A 19,209-nucleotide genomic window follows, 5' to 3' on the forward strand; every position below is an offset into this window, starting at 1 on the left:
TTTTACAGACATGAAAAGAGGCAAAGTCATCAAGCTTTCTCAGCTTCAATTTCACTTTTCAAACGGGATTAAATAGTCTAATTATTATGAGTATTGTATCTACCTTAGCTGTGTACTATTAGTACCAGGGGTTTCTAGGTAGATACATTTATTTGAAGATACATTTGTTTACTCATACATGTTAAGTGGTTATGCAACAAAAAGTGGAAAGTCACAGTATAATAATCAGACGTCAATCTTGCCTGTGAGACACAGAGCATTGAAGAATGTATGATGATTATAACCATTCATAGTCTCATCACTACAACTTTCGATCTCTTACAACTGTGATAAAAGAGTTGAGATGGAAGTAAGTACCACTCGGCTGTGCAAAAACATCACATGAACATACATTTATTACAAAGATCACAATCCAGGAAACAACAAATTTTCAATAAATCACATCTTTGGGAACTTCGGGGCAAAATTCCTTTATAGATGTTTTAAATACAACTCACAACTTAATTCTTTACAATCCTGAACATCAGCTTCAACTGTAGAGACAACCATATAATTTATCTCACCTGCATGTCTAAGGTGCTCCAGGAAATACATAGTAGCAAACAGTGACCAGACCAGCCTTTTTGTCATACTGAGAGATGCACGTTATCTTTTAGAACTTGTTCTAGTATAGTCTGAATGATTTTATAGATTTTGGTCATGCAATTTGGTGGATAGGAACCCTTTCAATAACTATGACCAAAATAATACGCAGCATTATAACTGTAAAAATAATTGTAAATTATATTTAAAAATGGTACAAATTGACATTTTTCTTGACCTGCAATCCCTATTGTTGATGTTTATTTTGTCAACCGTTTCCTATTTTCAGTCAACCCCAGAGACGCTTCAAGTAAAGGATGGACAGAGAATGGAAAACAGAAGGTTAAAGAAAAAAAAGATGGATAAATTGCAATGTGAGTGCAGAGAAATTGTGCCATTACACAAAGCACAAGAAGTAGAAATCATGTCTCAGTCTGAACCAGTCACCTATAGAAAATACATATTCCAATCTGACAAACTCGTTTTGACAGGATCAATTCTGTATGCAAGAAAGTCTCACCAAGGGTGCTATGATTTGTAATGAAACATAAATACAAATTTTTCCTATAGCGAACCCCACAAAGTTTAATACAGGTCACTGTGCTGTGGGTTCGTCACTAAATCTTGTTGTGTATTTTACCTGTAAATCAGACCCAAAATGACATCATCTTAAAAATGACTTCAGGATATTTAGTAAACTCATATTGGGGAAACAATTCACATAAGCATTTCACATTTGTTTCACAGTCCAGCAACAAAATCCGTTGTTTACATCCCAGCGAAGTTTCTACAACACTGTCCCATTAACATCATCACCATCATCACTTACAAATTAAATCATATCTCATGGGTTGAAAATAGTCGTCTTAGTACAGATGCATGTGTTTGTAATCAAACAAAAATTAAGACTTCCTTAGTTTCTTCTGCTAATTCTGCTCAATTGTATACCAGCTCATCATACATATGCACTTCTTTTAAATTTGGATACCTCTGTATTTATTTGTGGTGGCCATTATACGAACGATTGAGGAAAGATCACCTCTTTAAAGAAAAAAAAAAAAAAAAAAAAAAAAAAAAAAAAAGCAGCAGGATCAGCCATGCTGAAAATCAATTAATCCTAATACAGATTCAAGTATGTTGTTTTTAAACAAGAATTACATCATCAACTTTCCCTGCTATATAACAGCTGATTTAATCTTTAACATTTGTTAACTGAATCAGGAAGTTGACCTCTAGGACCTCATCTTTTACCTGACGACAAACACTAGCGGACACTGTCAGTGGCCAGTCAGTCAGTACAGATAGTGAAGCTGACCAAACAATAGATGTTGATACGACCTTGAGAAAAGAGAATGAAAATGCTACCGTAAGAACAACACCATTCGCATATCTATACCCAAAAACATAACAGTAAAATACATCTCAAATTTATCTGTACCTTGGGTTTAATACTGTACTACAGGCTGTTTTCTTGTCTGCTACCCAGCCCTTTTGGATTTGCAAACATGTGCATGATGGTAATGGGATTGAAAAGCAGTAGCCTCTGGGCTGAGACCGTAGTGGGATCCTCATATCTAAAAGGATGAATGGTAACTGCACAGGGGCTTGCACATCAAATCTGGTAAAAATTATTTTCTCCTCACATCTGCTCTTTTTGTCTGAAAAATGCACTGTTTGTAGAAAGTTAGCAATTCTTGGCCCAGCTTCTGCAGTTAATTTGTCAGAAGGATACTAATCAGGAGATGTAGGGAGATGAGGAAAAGCTCCTGGGAGCCAAGCTGCAGTTTGATTCCCCTCCTCTTATCTCCTCTGTTTCTTCTCTCCACCTCTCCATCGTCACCTCCTTTTACCAGAACTCACATTTCTGGTGTTTTCACAACTTTGTGGCACTGTCCTCGCAGCCCTGTTGGGTGAGAGCGGATTAGAGGAGGAGGAGGAGGAGGCTGTAGGGCTTCTGTTTCTCTCCTTACTGGAGTAGGGGCTGAAAGTGTGTCAGGAGACGTGTGCAATGAGTCTGACTCTGGTCTGGATGTCTTGACGGCAGAGGGGGCACGTCTCTAGCTGTAAGGCACACTCCATACACATACCACTGCAACAAATGGTAGAAACACATAAGGGGAGATTTTATTGTCTATTCACAGAAAATGCTGGACACAGAAAATTGGCTTGATTCTTATTTGTTAAAATGACAATGTTTTTTAAACTTTCTAATTTGTAATTTTCAAGCACAATTTGTTTAATTTAGAAGCACACATACCCATGTCCACAGGGCCGCAGCTCTGTGTCTGCCATGACGTCACAACACAGTGTGCAGCAGTTGTCTCGGATGCTAACCTGCTTTAGTAAGGCCAGACGCCGGTGTCTAGGAAACACACATGAAATAAACCAAATTTACTTCTATATAAAGACACATATCTAAGTTTTGTTTTCTTCTGTGTGTTTTGAAGTAGTGGGACGGAAGTTTTGAATTTAGAGACTGTGTGTGTTTGTAACTTGATGTTCTGCATAAATGTCACTCTAATGCTGGACATTTTGCTTCTTTAAAACATGTAATAGAGAAAGCTGATTTCTTAAGTGTTATATAAACGGGAAACCTGGTTACTGAAATCGGGGTGGGGACATGTGCATAACAAAGGCTGCTAACACTCACCACTCTGCTACTATCAGCTAAGAGGAGCAGCTGGGTGAAAGGAGAAATCATCCCTGGGCAGAGAAGAAATCAGATTATTCTCTTGCTGCATGTATACTCAGATTTCCAGTAACCAGGTTTCTTGAGTGCATGTAAACGCCCCGATAGAATATGTTACTGTATGTTTTTTTGTTGCAATAATTTCTTTATTTGTCAAGATTTCAATGTTCAGTTTGTGTTGATACTGTGTCAGACAAGTGTTGATTCAGCTATGGTAATGTTCAAGGTTGTCCTGTTGCAATTGCAAAAGAGTTTGTTGAAAACTCACCAGAGTCAATAAATTCTGGGCATTTTAAGCTTCACCCTAGATTTATTACAGTTTACACCTGTCACATGGTGGACATTTTGTCTGAACAGTTGCTTTAATGTAGCCAACAAATTAAAGAGTGATGAAAATGCTCTATGTACACTGGAGCAACCCCAAACAATGACTCATGTTTGTATTGTGCCATACTTGCATGTTGGAGGTTGATTCATTAGTCAGAGGATGGTTGCGTAGGAAAACAGAGTACATACTGCATTCACAACGTAGTTTGTCTGTTGTTTTAAAGATGCTGAATTGGAACCTTAAAGGAAAAACTATTAATGTTACAGGCCTTACCTGGGTAGGATGATCTTTTCACTGGGCAACAATGAAGCAAAATCATTGAAGGTGCTGAACTTAACAGACGGTGGGTGACGGAAAGGCTTGGCCCCAAAGTTAAACTCACACTGCTGGTATGACATAAAGCTGGCTGCAGCGAAGAAACCGGACCTGACAGAGACAGACGTGAAGGAGTCAAAAGCAATTTAGTTGCTAGAAGAATGAGGTATGGGAGAAAGTACAGAGAAAGTTCAGAAGGGGACTGCGAATGTGGACATACGTGGCTGATGAGAAGACCTGTTTCTCTGGTGGTAGCTGATGTCCGTTCAGATAGAAGATCATCTGCTTCTTGCTAAGGTCCAACAGGAAGCCAATGGCATCTCCTAAATAGGCCACACATGAACACAGGCAGCAGAATAAAGTCTTTGCATGCTATTATTAATATCATCCTGCCATGTAGGAGGTAAATCAGGCCCCCAATGCTGGCAGTGACAGCAGAGTGTGGGCACCAAAAATTGCAAAACACTTCAAAAAGACACCAACAACAATAAAACAAGTCCTAAACAACTGAGTCTGACATTTAAAGCGTAGTGTCCCCTCTTTCACTGTTTAAAGTGATAACGATTTCAACATTTTTTCCTAGCGTGAAATGAATAGAACAAAATTGTAGACTTAAATAATAAGTGTGTTTGTGTGCATAGTGCATACCCTCTTTCCAGCAGGGGTGAGAATGAGGTTTACTGCGAGCGTTGTACCAGATGAGCTGCCTGCAGCCATCATACGCACATGAATATTCATCATCTCCTATCCCATAACCCTCCTGTAACACAAAAATAAACAATTATGCATCTGCAGGGAAACACAACCTGGAAAACTTAAACATTAAACACAATGAAGAGAGTTACATGGTTAAGGAACTTGCTGTCCTTGGTTGCCCATCCGATTTGCATCACACCCGATGTAATGACAGTCACCTCGTAGTACCAAACGCCCGAATCCACGCAAAATGTACAGCGGACGCTCTCAAAGGATGAAGCATCACATCGTGCCTGAAGATGGAAGATTTTATACATGTACAATTCTGAAACATTTTTATCAGGCTATGCAGTATTAAAATTTAAATAATTTACTAAATATGTGGATCTGCTATTAATCAAAGGAGTATCGCAACTAACCTCTAGTCCAGTGGGGGAGATCTTGAGGTACTCGCTGACATCGTTGCTGTTTAGCATGGCGTTGATATTATTGAGGTTGACCTTCTCGTAGGTGAACTGACGTCCCTCCTTAAGGACTGGACCAGGAAACAAAACAAACTTTATCACATTTTCTTTCCTCAGTCACAATCATCCACAGATGACTAATTGAAGAAGATGTTCAAGCTGGTCCTGCTTCACCAGCAGAGTTTACACAATCATAATATCTCAAACACAGGGCAACTCACACAGGTTGTCAAGGCTCCACTGTGAACAGAATCCGACCTGCCTCTTGAGGTAGTCAGGATGATCTGCCCAGGACTCCAGGACAGCGAGTCGATTGCTGATACATGACTCAGACACCGTAAGTTTGTTCTCACCTGCGAGTAAAACAAAGTTTTGGAATAGATGACTAAATAAACAGCAAAACACCTTTTTGGTCTTTGTATCATCATGGATCTTTAGTTTGAAAGAGCTTTAAGGAATAGTGAATGAACGTACTGGTCTGAGAGAACTTTTCCAAAGCGATGAGAGCAAACAACATGACTGTAGGATGGGCCTCAGAGCTCTGCAAGGAGATTTACAGAAAATGCATGGTCATCAGACATTTCCTTTTATCCAACAAATACGAGTAATACATAATATCTTAATATACAGTTTATAGTCAAGTATTAGACTATTGCACAGTTGCTCTCAGTCTTTGGGAAATATTTGAAAATTGAAAGTATGAGAACACAATTGAAAACACAGTGCACACAGTTTAAAAGGTAAAAACGAAATGGGACAGAGATCTATGAATTTAAGCAAAATCATTATTGACATTGTCAATATTTTGTGGAAACTCCTTTGCAGTAAATGAAAACATGTGAACTGTTTGACACACAGACATCAAGCAGACACTCTGTATAGCAATGCTCTCCTTGTCAAGCAATGCTTGTTGTAAGGTCTCTGCTTTAAGCCTGATCTTGAGCAGTTCTGCAGGACTGAGATTTGGTCACAGCTGATTAAGGATATTCACTCTTCACCCTTAAATCTCTTTAGTTGTTTTGGCAGTGTGTTGTCGATCGTTGTCCTGCTGAATAAAGACATGTTGGTTTCGATGCGATTGGCTGAATCTGAGCACATAAAAAATTGTCCTGTACACATCTTTATTTATTCTGCTGCTTGAACTTGGCCACTTTAGTTTTTCCACAAACTGCAACTTGGCAATACTGTTTTTTTTTTTTGTTTTGTTTTGTTTTTTTTAGAGTGGAGGAAATGAATTACATTTGCTCTTTACTGCGATAGTACTAATACTAGTACAAGTACTTTTTTTGTGTACAATCTTTGACCATTTTTTGTTTGCCTAAAACTGTGGAGGTCTCTGCTTACAAAACAATGCAAAATGTCTTTCCAGAATAAACTCAATGTCATGCATTTGCTATATTCTTGAACATTAAACTAAACAAAACTGTGTTCTGACTCACTGGTTTCTTTTCAAACTCCTCCTCAACACCAGAACAGCACTGTTTCATATTAAAGGACATGGTAGGAAGGCAATGTCGGAAGGCTTTATGTAGTGGTGAAACAGGTGCATAGTGATTTTTTTTCTACTAAACTTGGCCACTTTCCCAAACGTTTTTTGGGAAAAACATTTTATTCGATCTATCTGGAACACTAGCTTATAGCTCTGGCAAAACAGTCAAGTAGAACAATTGCAGAAGTAGTGGTAAAACAGTTAGTCCACCATTTGATAACCACACTACTCTTCATGTAGAGCATCATTAAATGATTTTCCATCATACCTTCTAATGGAGCATACAGACGCACTACCAGAGCACTTATACACCACCACTGACATAATCAACAACAAGTCGGACAGCTACAGATTTCTCCTCAGCAACCACAATGCATTTACAAGAGTAGTACAAGAGTAATTCAGTTATTGAGGGAAAGGGAAACTAAACTAAACAAATGTGGCAAATTGCCAAAGCTGGGTGTGTCTATATCTGCTCACCAGGCTCTCTAGAAGGTACTCAAGTGTTCCAGGGCTCAATAGTCCAATACTGGCTGGTCCTGTGAGAGGGAGAGAGAAAATGTTAAGAGAGCTAAAAAAACAGCTAAAATTTACTGCAACTCAACGTTTTGTGTGTTCAACGTAAATATTTAATGAGGAAAATTTATTTTTAATCTATGAATAGCAATAATAACTGTGCTTTTAGTTACAATTTGTGCTTAACTACTTGTTTCCTGGCAACATTAATTTACTCTTATGGGGAGATTTGTAGACAAGGTGCGCACCTTACTGCACATATTCTCTATGTACGTCTCTTTATTTAAAATGGCAATTTAATGTACAATTTGAAAATGCTCTTTGCAATAGGCAATTTAATATAAAAAATGCCTTGTTCCTCACTTGTAAGTTGCTTTGGATAAAAGCGTCTGCCAAATGACTAAATGTAAATGTAAAAAAGTGCCCATTCAATTCTCAGTTTCTTTGATTAGATATTTCAAATAAAAGTTAAATCAGTAGCATTTCATATTGCAATGAATTTTTCTCTCTTTAATTAAATGTGTCAGCAAAACAGCACCGCCAGCCTAATGCATTTCATTAACTTGTCACCACACTCTTTCGGTGTAAAAACTCAAGAGGAAACACAATCTGTCAGTCCTCCGATTAAGGTGGGTCCACACCTGCATCTGCCCACACTCTGCCATCTGATTGGCTAACTCTGTCGAGCCTAGTGTCCCCTTAATTCGCAGTAGTAATGACTTCAATAATTTCTTTACTAATAAAATCACAGCTATAAGAGGAAATAATGATCAGATCCTTGGAATGGATGGATTTGTATGTACAACAGCTCTAGATTAATCTGCAAGACCTCACTCGTACTTAGACTGCTTCTTCCCTGTAGATCATGCTGAGTTAATTTCAAGAAGTAATTCATCTACACCATCAATGTGTCTTCTAGACTTCATTCTGACAGAAGATGTTTTACCTTTGATTAGCATGTCCATATTAGATCAGTTCAATTCATCTTTACAAACAGGCTATGTACCACAGGCTTATAAAGGTGCTGTATTCACACCTCTACTCAAAAAACCTACTCTTGACTCAGGAGTTTTAGCCAATAATAGACCAATATCCAATATGCCCTTTATCTCTAAAATCCTTGAAAAAGTAGTTTCAAAGCAATTATATGATCACCTGCACAGAAAGAACCTGTATGAAGAGTTCCAGTACATCATAGTACAGAATCAGTACTGAAAGGGTCACTAACGATTATCTCTTAGCGTCAGAAACCAGACTACTCTCTATACTTGTCTTGTTAGATGTTAGTGCTACATTCAACACTATAGTTCACAATATTCTATTACAAAGCCTGGAACATGGCATTGGGGTTAAGGGAACAGAGCTAGGCTGGTTTAAATCTTATTTATCAGATAGATTTCATATGTGCATGTTAATGAGTCTTCCGTGCACACAAAATTTAGCTATGGAGTTCCACAAGGTTCTGTTCTTGGGTCGATTATTTTCACTCTATATGTGTGCCCATCGGACAATTATTATTAGGAATATTAATATAATAAAATTAGGAGCATCCTGTTTCAAAGTAATGCTGAAAAACTAGTCCATGCATTTGTTACTTCCAAACTGGGCTATTGTTATTCACTACTAATAGGACGTCCCAATAACTCCTCAAAAAGCCTCTAGTTAATCCAAAATTCTGCAGCCAGAGTTCTGACTCAAATTAGCAAAAGAGATCATATTTCTCCTACATTAACTTCTCTCTTTTAGCACCCTGTAAAATCCAGCATAGATTTTCTAGGCATTTCTCCTCACATATAAAGCACCTAATAATTCAAATGTGAAAATGTGTACTCTACCAGCCAGTTTCTCTGCCAGGCATCCTAGGACAGCTGTGGTGTTTCTGTGTTTAGCAGGGTTAAGAGCATCCTGTCGTGCTACAGCCGAACTCAGACTCAACATGTCTGAGAGTTTCTGGAGAGCATCCTAGAGAGAGAATATGGACCAGTTAGTCTAATAAAAGGTCACACACTCAATTGGAGAGATTTGTATTACACATTAAATAACAAAATTTCCTTTAATATGTCATATGTGAATGTGTATTTCCATTTCCATTGAATCTTTTCAGATGGGTAAGAATTTAAAGAAAACACTGAATAAATTAGTGGTGAAACATAACATTAGATGAATTCCACCAAGACAAAGTGTAACTGGATGGTTTGAGAAGTATGAAAATGTTATGAATCACATGCTATGGCCTTTGCAGTCACCAGATCTTAAACCAACTGGACATTTTGAACCCACATGTCAGACTACAATATCTACAATGATCATTAAAACACCAAATAAGGAAAGATTTTTGAGAAGTTTCAGTCGAGTTCCAAAGACATGCAATTAAGCTGTTCTGCTGCCACATGATGGATCACCACCTTATTTGCCACTTATGGCACGATTTACTAAGATCCAAGATAGCGAGTACAATATTGCGAGCATAAACTTCAAACCTGCATTTCGTTGAGGGCGTTTTGCGGGTGATCTAGTAAGAAAAATTTTATGATTGACACCAGGTGCACAAAGCTTGCTGCTGGTCGTATTTCATAAATGTGGGTTTTGGGCGTTGCATTGGTGTCTGTCTGAGAGTTAACCAGGTTAAACGCAGAAGGAAATTCAATCGAGAGGAATTAAAGGAGGAAACAGAAGAGGCTAATAAGTACTATGATAAGATACAGCACAAAAATAAAGTCAGTATTCCCATTAAAGTACATAGTTTTAAAGTAAACCATCAATTGCCTAGAAGTCAAGTGTGGTCAGTTGTCCGGGGTGTGCAGAAATCAACTGGTTAAGGTCCTGGCTAGAAAATATTAAGTTCATAAACTTAAATTATAATATGAATGAAACTAATATTTGGGAGAATGTAACATCCAGAAAATATTCACAGTGCTTAAACTTTTTCCACATTTTATTATGTTATGAAATGAATTAAATTGAATTTATTTAATTTTTGTAAATTAATTTCTCACAAAAATCTACAAAAAATACCCCATAATGTCAAAGTTTTAAACCTTTGCAAATTCATTGAAAATTTAAAAAGAACACATGCACATAAGTGTTCACAGTTTTTGCTCAATACTTTGTTGACAGGTGCTGAGTGTTGGGACCTTCAATGCTGCAGACATTTTTGTGTACCCTTCCCCACATCTCTGCCTCGATACAACCCTGTCTCAGAAGTCTACAGACAATTCCTTGGAATTCATGGCTTGGTTTGTGCTCTGACATGCACTGTTACTGTGAGACCCTATACAGACAGGTGTATGCCTTTCCAAATCATGTCCAATCAAATGAACTTCCCACAGGTGGAATCAAGTTGGAGAAACATCTCAAGTATAGTCAATGGAAACAGGATTCACCAGAGCTCAAGTTTGAGCTTCATGGCTGTGAATACCTAAGTACATGTGATTTGTTTTGTTTATTATTTTTAATACATTTGCAAATATTTCAAACAACCTTGTTTTACTTTGACATTATGGGGTATTTTTTGTAGAATTTTAAGGAAAATAATTAATTTAATCAATTTTGGTATAAGGCTGTAACTAAACAAAATGTGGAAAAAGAAAGAAAAAAAACAGAAAAAGAAGCTGTTAGCTGTTTTAGCACACTGCTGATGCTAGCTTCGTACATCTGTAACAATAAAGTCAAGCATAGGCAAAATACACACAGACACACACACAGAGTTACCGGGAAAAGATTCTATGGGCCAACAGCTGGAGGAAGCGCATCAAATAAATTCAATTTACTTTATTAACAGGGGCACACAGTGTCAGCAGAAACTGGGATCAGCCAGTTTCATCCTGCTGCAGAGCCACAATGCCAGTAAGCTCTGCCTGTGCCACACAAGACAAGTAATACCAGCAGCAGTTTAGATGTGCAAATGGAAACATGGTTTTGTTGCCAACTACATGCTAAGAAAGGAATACCTTGTACATTTATGAAACTTGCATTAGATGCAGATAAAGACTGTAACAAGTAATTTAGTACGTCCTATACATAGTTGCCTGCTAATTTTTTGAAGCTTTACGTTTTGTATGTTTTAAATCTGTAAAATGGTGCTGACTACAGCATAATTTTGCTGAATACTGGGAATAGTTCATTCTGCTCGGCCTGTAATGGCATGTCCTCTGTCCTCAGATTACTTTGGACAGGGAAGCAGGGGGTCCTTGCAAAATTGTATTTGTTCATAGGGAAAAAAAGGAGATGGGGTTGGAGAAAGGGGCCAAAAACACAGCGAAGAGTAGTAGTAAAAGTTGATTCTCTGACTCTGACCTGCATTTACTTCCTTATATAAGCACTAAATGTTTACCAGAGGTTAGTCTGATTTTTTGTTCTCGGTAATTACCTGGCAGCCAGTGGCTGTCTACAATATTGTATTAATATTTGCAGATCTACACTGCTGCCACTGTTCCTTGACTGCTCCTGAGAATTATAAGCAGCCCCCTACATGTGAAGGAGTGGTTTGGGGTGAAAACCTTCCAAGTAAGGGTTCAAATGAATTGAAATTGACCTTGGTGGGCAGTGGACACTCATCAAGTAGAAGGGTTATCACTGCAGGGCCAAGTGGATCATCCAGTGGGATCACTCGAATCAAGGACTGAACCACTTCCAGCCATCCATCATCTAAGAGGGGAGAAAAGACAAGTACTTTTTCAATTTACTGAATTTAGCTGATCAGTCAAACATCCTGTATCAATCCTGTAACATACAACTCAGCACCAATGAATATGTAGACCAAGTTAGGTTAACTACAGTATATACAATTTATTTAATTTCTGACATGTAGATATTTGAAGAAATCTAAAAGTGTATGTTTTCACTTGTGCAAAGAGCAGCAACAGCAGCTCACACCCACAGAGGGAGACTCAAAATAATTTGTCAAAGGCTGTGTTTGGGAAGGGCTACTTTATCTTTTTGAATTGTGACTTGTGTTGACTGGACTGGAAAATTATATTTTCCTTTTCCAACTGTTTTCAGTATATTTATCTAATGCCATGCTTTTCCTCTTATTCTTTAGAAAACAAAGAACTGCCATTGTTTGTGTCAATGAAATCCAACAACTTATCTATAATTGAATTGCATCTCCTAGATGTTGAGTATCACATACAACATCTATATCCTGTCCATTAGTTGACTCAATTAGAAAACAAACTCTCACGAATGCCATCACTCACTGAGCCAGCTGGCTTATGAATAATGTAACATCTTAGCACATGTCAAACAGAAAGTGACTAGCTGGCTGACTGACTTGCTGCTTGGCTTTCTTCAAGGTTGTGTATCTGCAAGCTAAGACCCAACTTGGCTGTGGCCAAGCCACACAACACCACATTATGTGAGCATCAAACACCATATGTGCATGACACAAGGCCTAAACAAGACTTCAAAAGCTACCACATAAGGGTACACGCAAAGACTCTCACACACACAGCATGAGTGTGCCATTCACCATATGCACAATAAGGCATACTTTTAACAACAACATACACACAAAAACCACAACTGAAGCTTCAAATAGTCACAAACCTAATTTAGAATCATACCTGTCTATTACTGTGAAACATAAGAATGTCGCCTGTGTGATATTTGAAAATTTACTGCAGAAACCAACACAAACATCCACCTGGTACATCAACATAGAAGAATATTTAAATCCTTTTCTAGACATTTACACAATCGGTGCTTAAGCAGCATCCAACACATGTCTACAGGTTATACAACATGTCAATAACTTTGTTCTTGCTCCCATAGGTGTGCTTCTTCTTCTTCATTTGTCATCGGGGGTTATAAAGTACACTGAGCAATTCTTTCCATGTCAAATTAAATCATCAAAGTGTGCAAAAAATGAAGGGACCTGAACACTTTCTGGAGCCACTGTATTTCAAACTGAAAAATGAAAAAGCACTGCAACAGGCTGCTGCTTACAACGCTACTTTAATATCACTGCCTCAGCAGCTTTCAAAAACAACTCACCAGCTCAGCCATAGGGGGATGGGACCTTGTATTCAGACGGGACCTGTCTCAATTACTGGAACTTCTCACTAGTCAGTGGAACTGATAAATCCTCTTGATAAATTATGAAACATCATTTAATAGCTACAGTCCAACTGTGATTTAATTTCAGTTCAACCGAAAGCTACAGTAAACTTAACCCTCATTTCTGAAGTGCACATGACTAAAAGCCAAACAAGACATGGTACTGTCTAGACAACTTTGACCACCTCTTAGTAATTCTAAGAGCTATGTTCCTATATTCTACCATTTTATAAACGCTGATTTTTAAAAGTAACACTTCATAATAGCATAGACGTCTATGCTCTGTGTATGCTCAATGTGGGAATGGGTTTTCGTTTTTTGCTTACCTGTCTCTGCCATCTCATGCAAAGTAATCATAGAGTAAGGGGGCTCTTGGTCACTGAAAAACAAAACAGAATTAGCAAACAGTTTAACATATAGCCGACAAACTCAGAACTGTGAGAATGAGAGCTCTACTACACAAAAGTGTTTCAATGACAAAAGCAGAATACAAGCAAAAACATTTGCAGCTCTGCAAAACAGACTTTATTTAATAAAGTAACATTTTGGCACTAATTTGGTTTCTTCAAGGTGTTTCTGTGTCTTTGCAAGTTATAAGCTTGTTTTCTGCCAAATGTCAGACAGTTTGTACGACTAAGCTCTTATTTAGATTCATGCATTTGGACGTAGAGCTTCCCAGTGAGATAATTCAACCAGCAAATGCATCTTGAGTGTTTCTGAACCCTGTGATCTGCATTTGAAATAATACAAATAGTGATTCATGCCTTTGGCTTTCTGTTCTGCAGTAATGGCTATGGGCAGTAATGTTATCCCACAGAGAGATTAAAGAAAAGAATATAATTGCAATAGATTTTACTTCAGTGAGTGATGTTGTTCATGACGATGCTGCAAATGCTACTGCATGTCAAGTCTCGTCCAAAGCTGAAAACTGCTTTCTTTTTGACAGTCACAGCTTCAACCAGCTTGATCTTCAGATTTCCAGACACAGCTCAGTAACACTATAGGTGGACTTTCTTTCACTTTTAGGTCAAAAGCTTAGAAATGTACAAGCATTGTTTATACATGGATGCAGGGAGGCAGGTATTCAAGACAATAATTAGTCGTCCATAGTTCTTTTCTGAAGAGTTCACACTAGCAAGAAAAAGACACAATACCTGCTACAAAACCAAGATTAGCAAACTAAAAAAGATAAATTCAGTCAGAAAACTAAATTAACATAAGAGCTTTAAAGCTGTAATTTGTAATCCCTGTGAAGTTGAACCTGTACTAGCAAGTCAAGCTGCAATAGTCAAGGATGTGTAGTGCTACAAACGTAGACTGCACTTCAGCTAGGTGACAAAACTGTGTTAGAATAAATGTCAGTGGAGCTGTGTTGAAAAATATGTAAATGATGAATAAAGCATGCCTGCAGCTCAGCAAGTAGTTTGATCAAACAGAGTATGCAGAAAAGATTAGATCATAATAGTTGCAGCCCATCTCAAAGAACCTGTCCATATTTTGTTATTAAAGGCAACCCAAATCTATAGTAATAAGGTCATGCCGAACTGCTTCTGGGAGAAGACAATGACAGAGGACAAATAGGAATAAAGTGCTCTGCTCTAAGGGCTAAAGGCATATTTTGCTACATCACTGAAGCAAGTCATCACCACACAAGAAAAAACTATTTTGCACAAAGTCCTCTCATAAGAATTTAACTTGTTTGACAGGTAAAAGGACAAATACCCGCAAGCAGCTGCTCAGAGGACTTCAGGGTCACCTCCATATGGAACTTACAAAATGTTTCAGTCTGCTGACAGCTTATCAAGTCCTGTTAAATGACTGAATGTGCTTGTTGTATTTTTTTGTAGGTGATTAGAGTCAAAAGTATAAAATTTCTTCTTTACTCCACTTTTTTTGGCAAAAATAAAAAATACTGATCTTCCTTTTACTAATTGTATTACAAAAAACTTTAAACTCCATGAAAATGAAGAAGGTTTGGTTTGTCAATATGTAGTTGTTAAAGCTATAGTATGTAAATTTGGTGATCCTGTAATCCAGACTCTTTGAGCAGCTCTGTCAGCCCTTAGAGATATTCACTGGATGTCTTTCTGTGTGGAGTTTGCATGTTCTCCCTGTGTCTGTGTGGGTTCTCTCCGGGTACTCCGGCTTCCTCCCACCATCCAAAGACAGAAATAATAAATTGCCAATAGGTGTGAATGGGAGTGTGTATGGTCGTTTGTCTCTATACGTCAGTCCTGACCTCCCATTAGGTTTTGAAGCCTTCTCATTCAGTGTAATTTAGTAATATGAATGAAAACCTGAAGACCAGAATGGATAGATTTTAAACTTTATTCTAGCACAAGCTGCAAGTTGCATATTGCAACTTTAACTTGTAATAAAAAATGTCACAAAGTAACAAGGTGATTTGAACATGGAGATTATAGTGAAGTTGGGTGGCACCGGCATTATCAAGCAAACAGGTGCACCACAACCACCCAGCAACGGAGAGTGTGTCGAATATCATTCATTCTAGTGTTACTACCGCACTCAACAATGCTATAGCTATAATAGACAGATAGATACAGGTAGTTAATTAGGTAGACTGGTATTCACATAGACAGAAAGGTAGTAAATAAAATCACATTTTGTATTACTTGTAGTTATCCTCAAAAACACTATAGTGAAAGTGAGTGACCAAAAGTGACTAAATGAAAGTTTAACACCTGTGGGATTTTGTGGGATTTCTTTGCAACATATTGTACTGTGCTACTCTTTTTTTCCCCAAAAAAGACAGTCATCTTAGTCATCTCAAAGGCGTGACTTTGATTTGTACCCACTGCTCATCCTTGTCAAAGTCAGAATGCAAAGTTTGCATGTTCGTGACTATGTGATGCTTCTGTTGGGAAACCAAGCTCTATGTTTTCTCGAATATAACAAGCATTTTTAACTGAGTGTTTGAGTTTGGTGCCTTTGGGTTTATGCAGTTAAGTGTGTTTGATCATTACATTTGACAAATCTGCTATCCATCCATCCATCCGTCACTGTATCACAACAAAAAACAGGATCAAGGACGTTGATCTATTCATGCTTGTTCAAGACGCCTAGTAAATAAGTTATTATGCCTTCATTATTTACTAGATCGCTGATGCTACCCTTTTGTTGACAATAATTTAATCAAAGATCATAAAGATTACATTGTGGTCCTCACACTTCAATATATCCTCATGGCCATGGTGGAATATTGTTTTTAGTAGACTAATTATAGACTATTACTATTACCATTTAGTTTCTATCTGATCAGACAACATTGACTCTTCCTCCTATCCTCATTCTTCAATTATTAATAGCATTTCCACACTTACTTGTCCACAAGTGTCCTGATGACAGCCAGTGTGTCCAGCACCAGACCATCCACATTCTGCTTTTTCCGTCGTGGCTCATGGGGCCCTCGCCCTCTGCGCGGTGGCCTTACTGGGTCCCTAGGTCGACTGCTGCGAGCCTCCCCAGCATCAACACCTACACCTGCACCATGATCCACCCGCCTAGCCTGTCCTCGAGTGGCCCTTGACGGCCCATGGTGATGGTCCTCCAAGTCACTATCATCACGGCACACACAGCTGTTACCCATGTTTCCAGTGCCAGAAACCACACTGTTAAGTGTCTCCCAGAATGGTGGAAGGGAGTTTGAGGAGGCGAGGAAGAGCAGAACCTGTGCAAGGTTCCTGCAGGCACAGAAAGTGATCCAGGTGGCTACTATCATATCATTTGGATAGCTTGGTGCGGGGGGATACTTGTCCCAGCAGGCTGGGTAGGGTTCAACATAAATAATCATACTGTTGCCAAGCAGAGGTGCTGGGTTGGTTTGGGAGTAATGATATATTGTTAGTTAGACAGAACAGGAAGGGTCAGGTGATGCAATGAGAAAAACTCATTGATCATCATAAAAAGCACAAGAGTCAGGTCCAGCTGTCCTCCTGGGCTCTCAAAGCTGTGAAAGCAACACAAACAGAAAAGAAAAATAATTAATTGCTATTTCTCAAATCAAGTTAAGTCTGTCTGATCAGATGTTAAATAGTTGGTAAACATACAATTGAATTGTTTAGCATACGATTGTGTTCTGACATAAGCTATAGGTATAAACCAAATCAATTAATACACACTGATGAGATAAGTGTCATTAGGGAAAAAAAAGTTAGTTGAAACTATAAAGAAAAACCAAAAAACATTCGGCTTTTAATCTACTTAAGTTACTATACGTTGCCTTGCTGCTTTAACCAAAAGTTGTGCAGTTTAAGTAGAGGACCAGTGTGTCAACAATGATCTCTGTATGCTAATGTTTTGACACATTTTAGTACTGTTGACAAACAACAGCTTTTTAGTTAGCTGATTAGCAAGCTAGCCACCCACCAAGAAAGCTTTGTAACGTTAGCAGTCACAAATTGAAACCAAGTCTCACTGGCACCCACGTATCATTTCGTCAGAAAACTATAATGATTTCATTTTAATATAGACGCATACTTACGTTGCTACCGCTTGAAAGACAGCACCATTCAAACGTTGGCGAGTCAGACCAAAGTAGTTTAGAAAGCAGACAGCTAACTAGCTGGCTGTGTTGTGTGGCAGCTAACCAGCTAGCGCTAGCTGTTAGCCGATATAGGTAGACGCTCCTCTGTTTCGACTGTGTTACAACTAGTTAGCTGGCTAACTTGAGTGTCAGTGAACTAGTACTCAAACGCCGGTGAAGTATAGCAGCACATTTACACGGTCTGTCTACATACCCAAGCACACCTTTGTGGAGTCTAAAACAGCACATTCATGTGACTCTTCCAACACATTTTAACGACGCTTCACAGCTAGCTGCTGGCTAAGTTCCGTAGCATTGAGAGCTAACGGTGAGGTTGGTCATCATCAGCTGTAGATGCGGAGGCGAAGCTGACGGTGGAGGATTTATGTTGTATACAACGTCAACATACAGGAAAGACTGTGGTCCCCCTTTTTATAAAACAAAAGCTTAACTCTTCTATTTCTGTCTTTCATTGACGACGATATTGACTGTTAATATATTAAATATATTTTTAAATGGTTTTTAAAAGATTCCTGTACTTATATTGTTTTATCGCAGATGTACACATAAGGAAATTACTTCCATGATCCCGGGAGAAGGGAAAAAGGTTATGGAGTCGAGATCGTAAGAAAATACAAGCAACAAGTAATAATTATAGGCTAACAGAACATCAGGTGAAAATGCATCTTTATGATAAAGTTGTATAAAATATCTCAACCAAACACGAACACTTCAATTAAGAATTATTTATAGTAAAAATACCAAGAAAAACAGAAACTGAAGGCAGGAGATAACTGAAACTTTTCCACAAGTGGCTGAACGCCCCCCACATGAGTCACTAATTTTAAAAAACTAAATATGAACTATGATTAAATTCGTATTATGATGCACAAGTCACAAACTTTGACATTTAAAACAGGTCCTCTTAACATTAGACTTCACATCTTGTCTTGACTTTTAAGGTTGTATAGAGTGTAGAGTCACAGACCCTCTAGAAAAACAAGAGACAGAATAAATATTTAGTCTTGCAGCTGGGTTTCTTTGATAGATCAGGAGATTCAATTTGGAATAAACAGAAGTGGAATAAAAGAAGTCTGCATATCAACAGGTTCCAGATCTACACCGTATTGCAGTCCATTAAAGTCAATCTAAATATCAATCTCAACATAATCATAACACTATCATAACTCCAGTTTGCAGTTGCAGCATTTGGGTATTAATTTTAATTTAATTTATGAATTAGGTAAATGAAAGCATCCATGATATGCACTATGTTTATATGCACAGTGTTTATTCACTAATATGGCAGTGAATAAACACTGAAATGACTATTGTCAATACAGTTTAGCTTGTTATCAAACAGGAAGGTTGTGCATACATTGAATAGGTCACATTTTTATTTATTCAGTTTTACATAGACTGGTCTACTTCAAACTAGTCTTCACATGAACAGAAAATATTAGAGAACCAAAACTTTTTCTGATTAAGTCAAATATACTATGCATCTAAATGGTGTGTTGTAAATTAGGA

At 38.0% G+C, this 19,209-nt stretch overlaps 1 protein-coding gene across 3 annotated transcripts; it reads right to left on the reverse strand.

Annotated features, from left to right (window-relative positions):
• Positions 1-377: 377 nt before the first annotated feature.
• rspry1 (ring finger and SPRY domain containing 1) lies at positions 378-18,032 on the reverse strand. 3 transcript variants are annotated; one of them, XM_026365325.1, is made up of 15 exons: positions 17,894-18,032; positions 16,478-17,103; positions 13,463-13,515; positions 11,614-11,726; positions 8,915-9,041; positions 7,044-7,102; positions 5,549-5,615; positions 5,296-5,427; positions 5,030-5,145; positions 4,760-4,903; positions 4,563-4,674; positions 4,135-4,237; positions 3,873-4,025; positions 2,840-2,944; positions 378-2,671 (listed from the first exon to the last, which is right to left on the reverse strand). In XM_026365325.1, exons 2-15 carry the CDS (start codon positions 16,945-16,947, stop codon positions 2,575-2,577), a joined length of 1,851 nt encoding a protein of 616 aa, XP_026221110.1. In that variant the 5' UTR covers positions 16,948-17,103; positions 17,894-18,032; the 3' UTR covers positions 378-2,574. The 3 variants fall into 3 exon arrangements, 2 of the variants coding, with proteins under 2 accessions (XP_026221110.1, XP_026221109.1); XM_026365324.1 differs by having other exon boundaries at positions 17,638-18,032; XR_003299123.1 differs by lacking the exon at positions 378-2,671 and having other exon boundaries at positions 2,848-2,944; positions 3,233-4,025; positions 17,638-18,032.
• Between the last annotated feature and the right edge of the window lie 1,177 nt (positions 18,033-19,209).

Source organism: Anabas testudineus, chromosome 6 (genome assembly GCF_900324465.2).
Source record: "Anabas testudineus chromosome 6, fAnaTes1.2, whole genome shotgun sequence".
NCBI lineage: Eukaryota > Metazoa > Chordata > Actinopteri > Anabantiformes > Anabantidae > Anabas > Anabas testudineus.

Bases quoted from the DNA above. Each gene is read 5' to 3' on its own strand.
- rspry1 (XM_026365325.1), bottom strand. From the start codon at position 16,947: ATGATTATTTATGTTGAACCCTACCCAGCCTGCTGGGACAAGTATCCC. The intron at 4,238-4,562 runs GTATGCACTATG...TGGCCTATTTAG, and splicing joins TCACCCCTGCTGGAAAGAGG to GAGATGCCATTGGCTTCCTG. The intron at 2,945-3,872 runs GTAAGGCCTGTA...TGTGTTTCCTAG, and splicing joins GAAAAGATCATCCTACCCAG to ACACCGGCGTCTGGCCTTAC.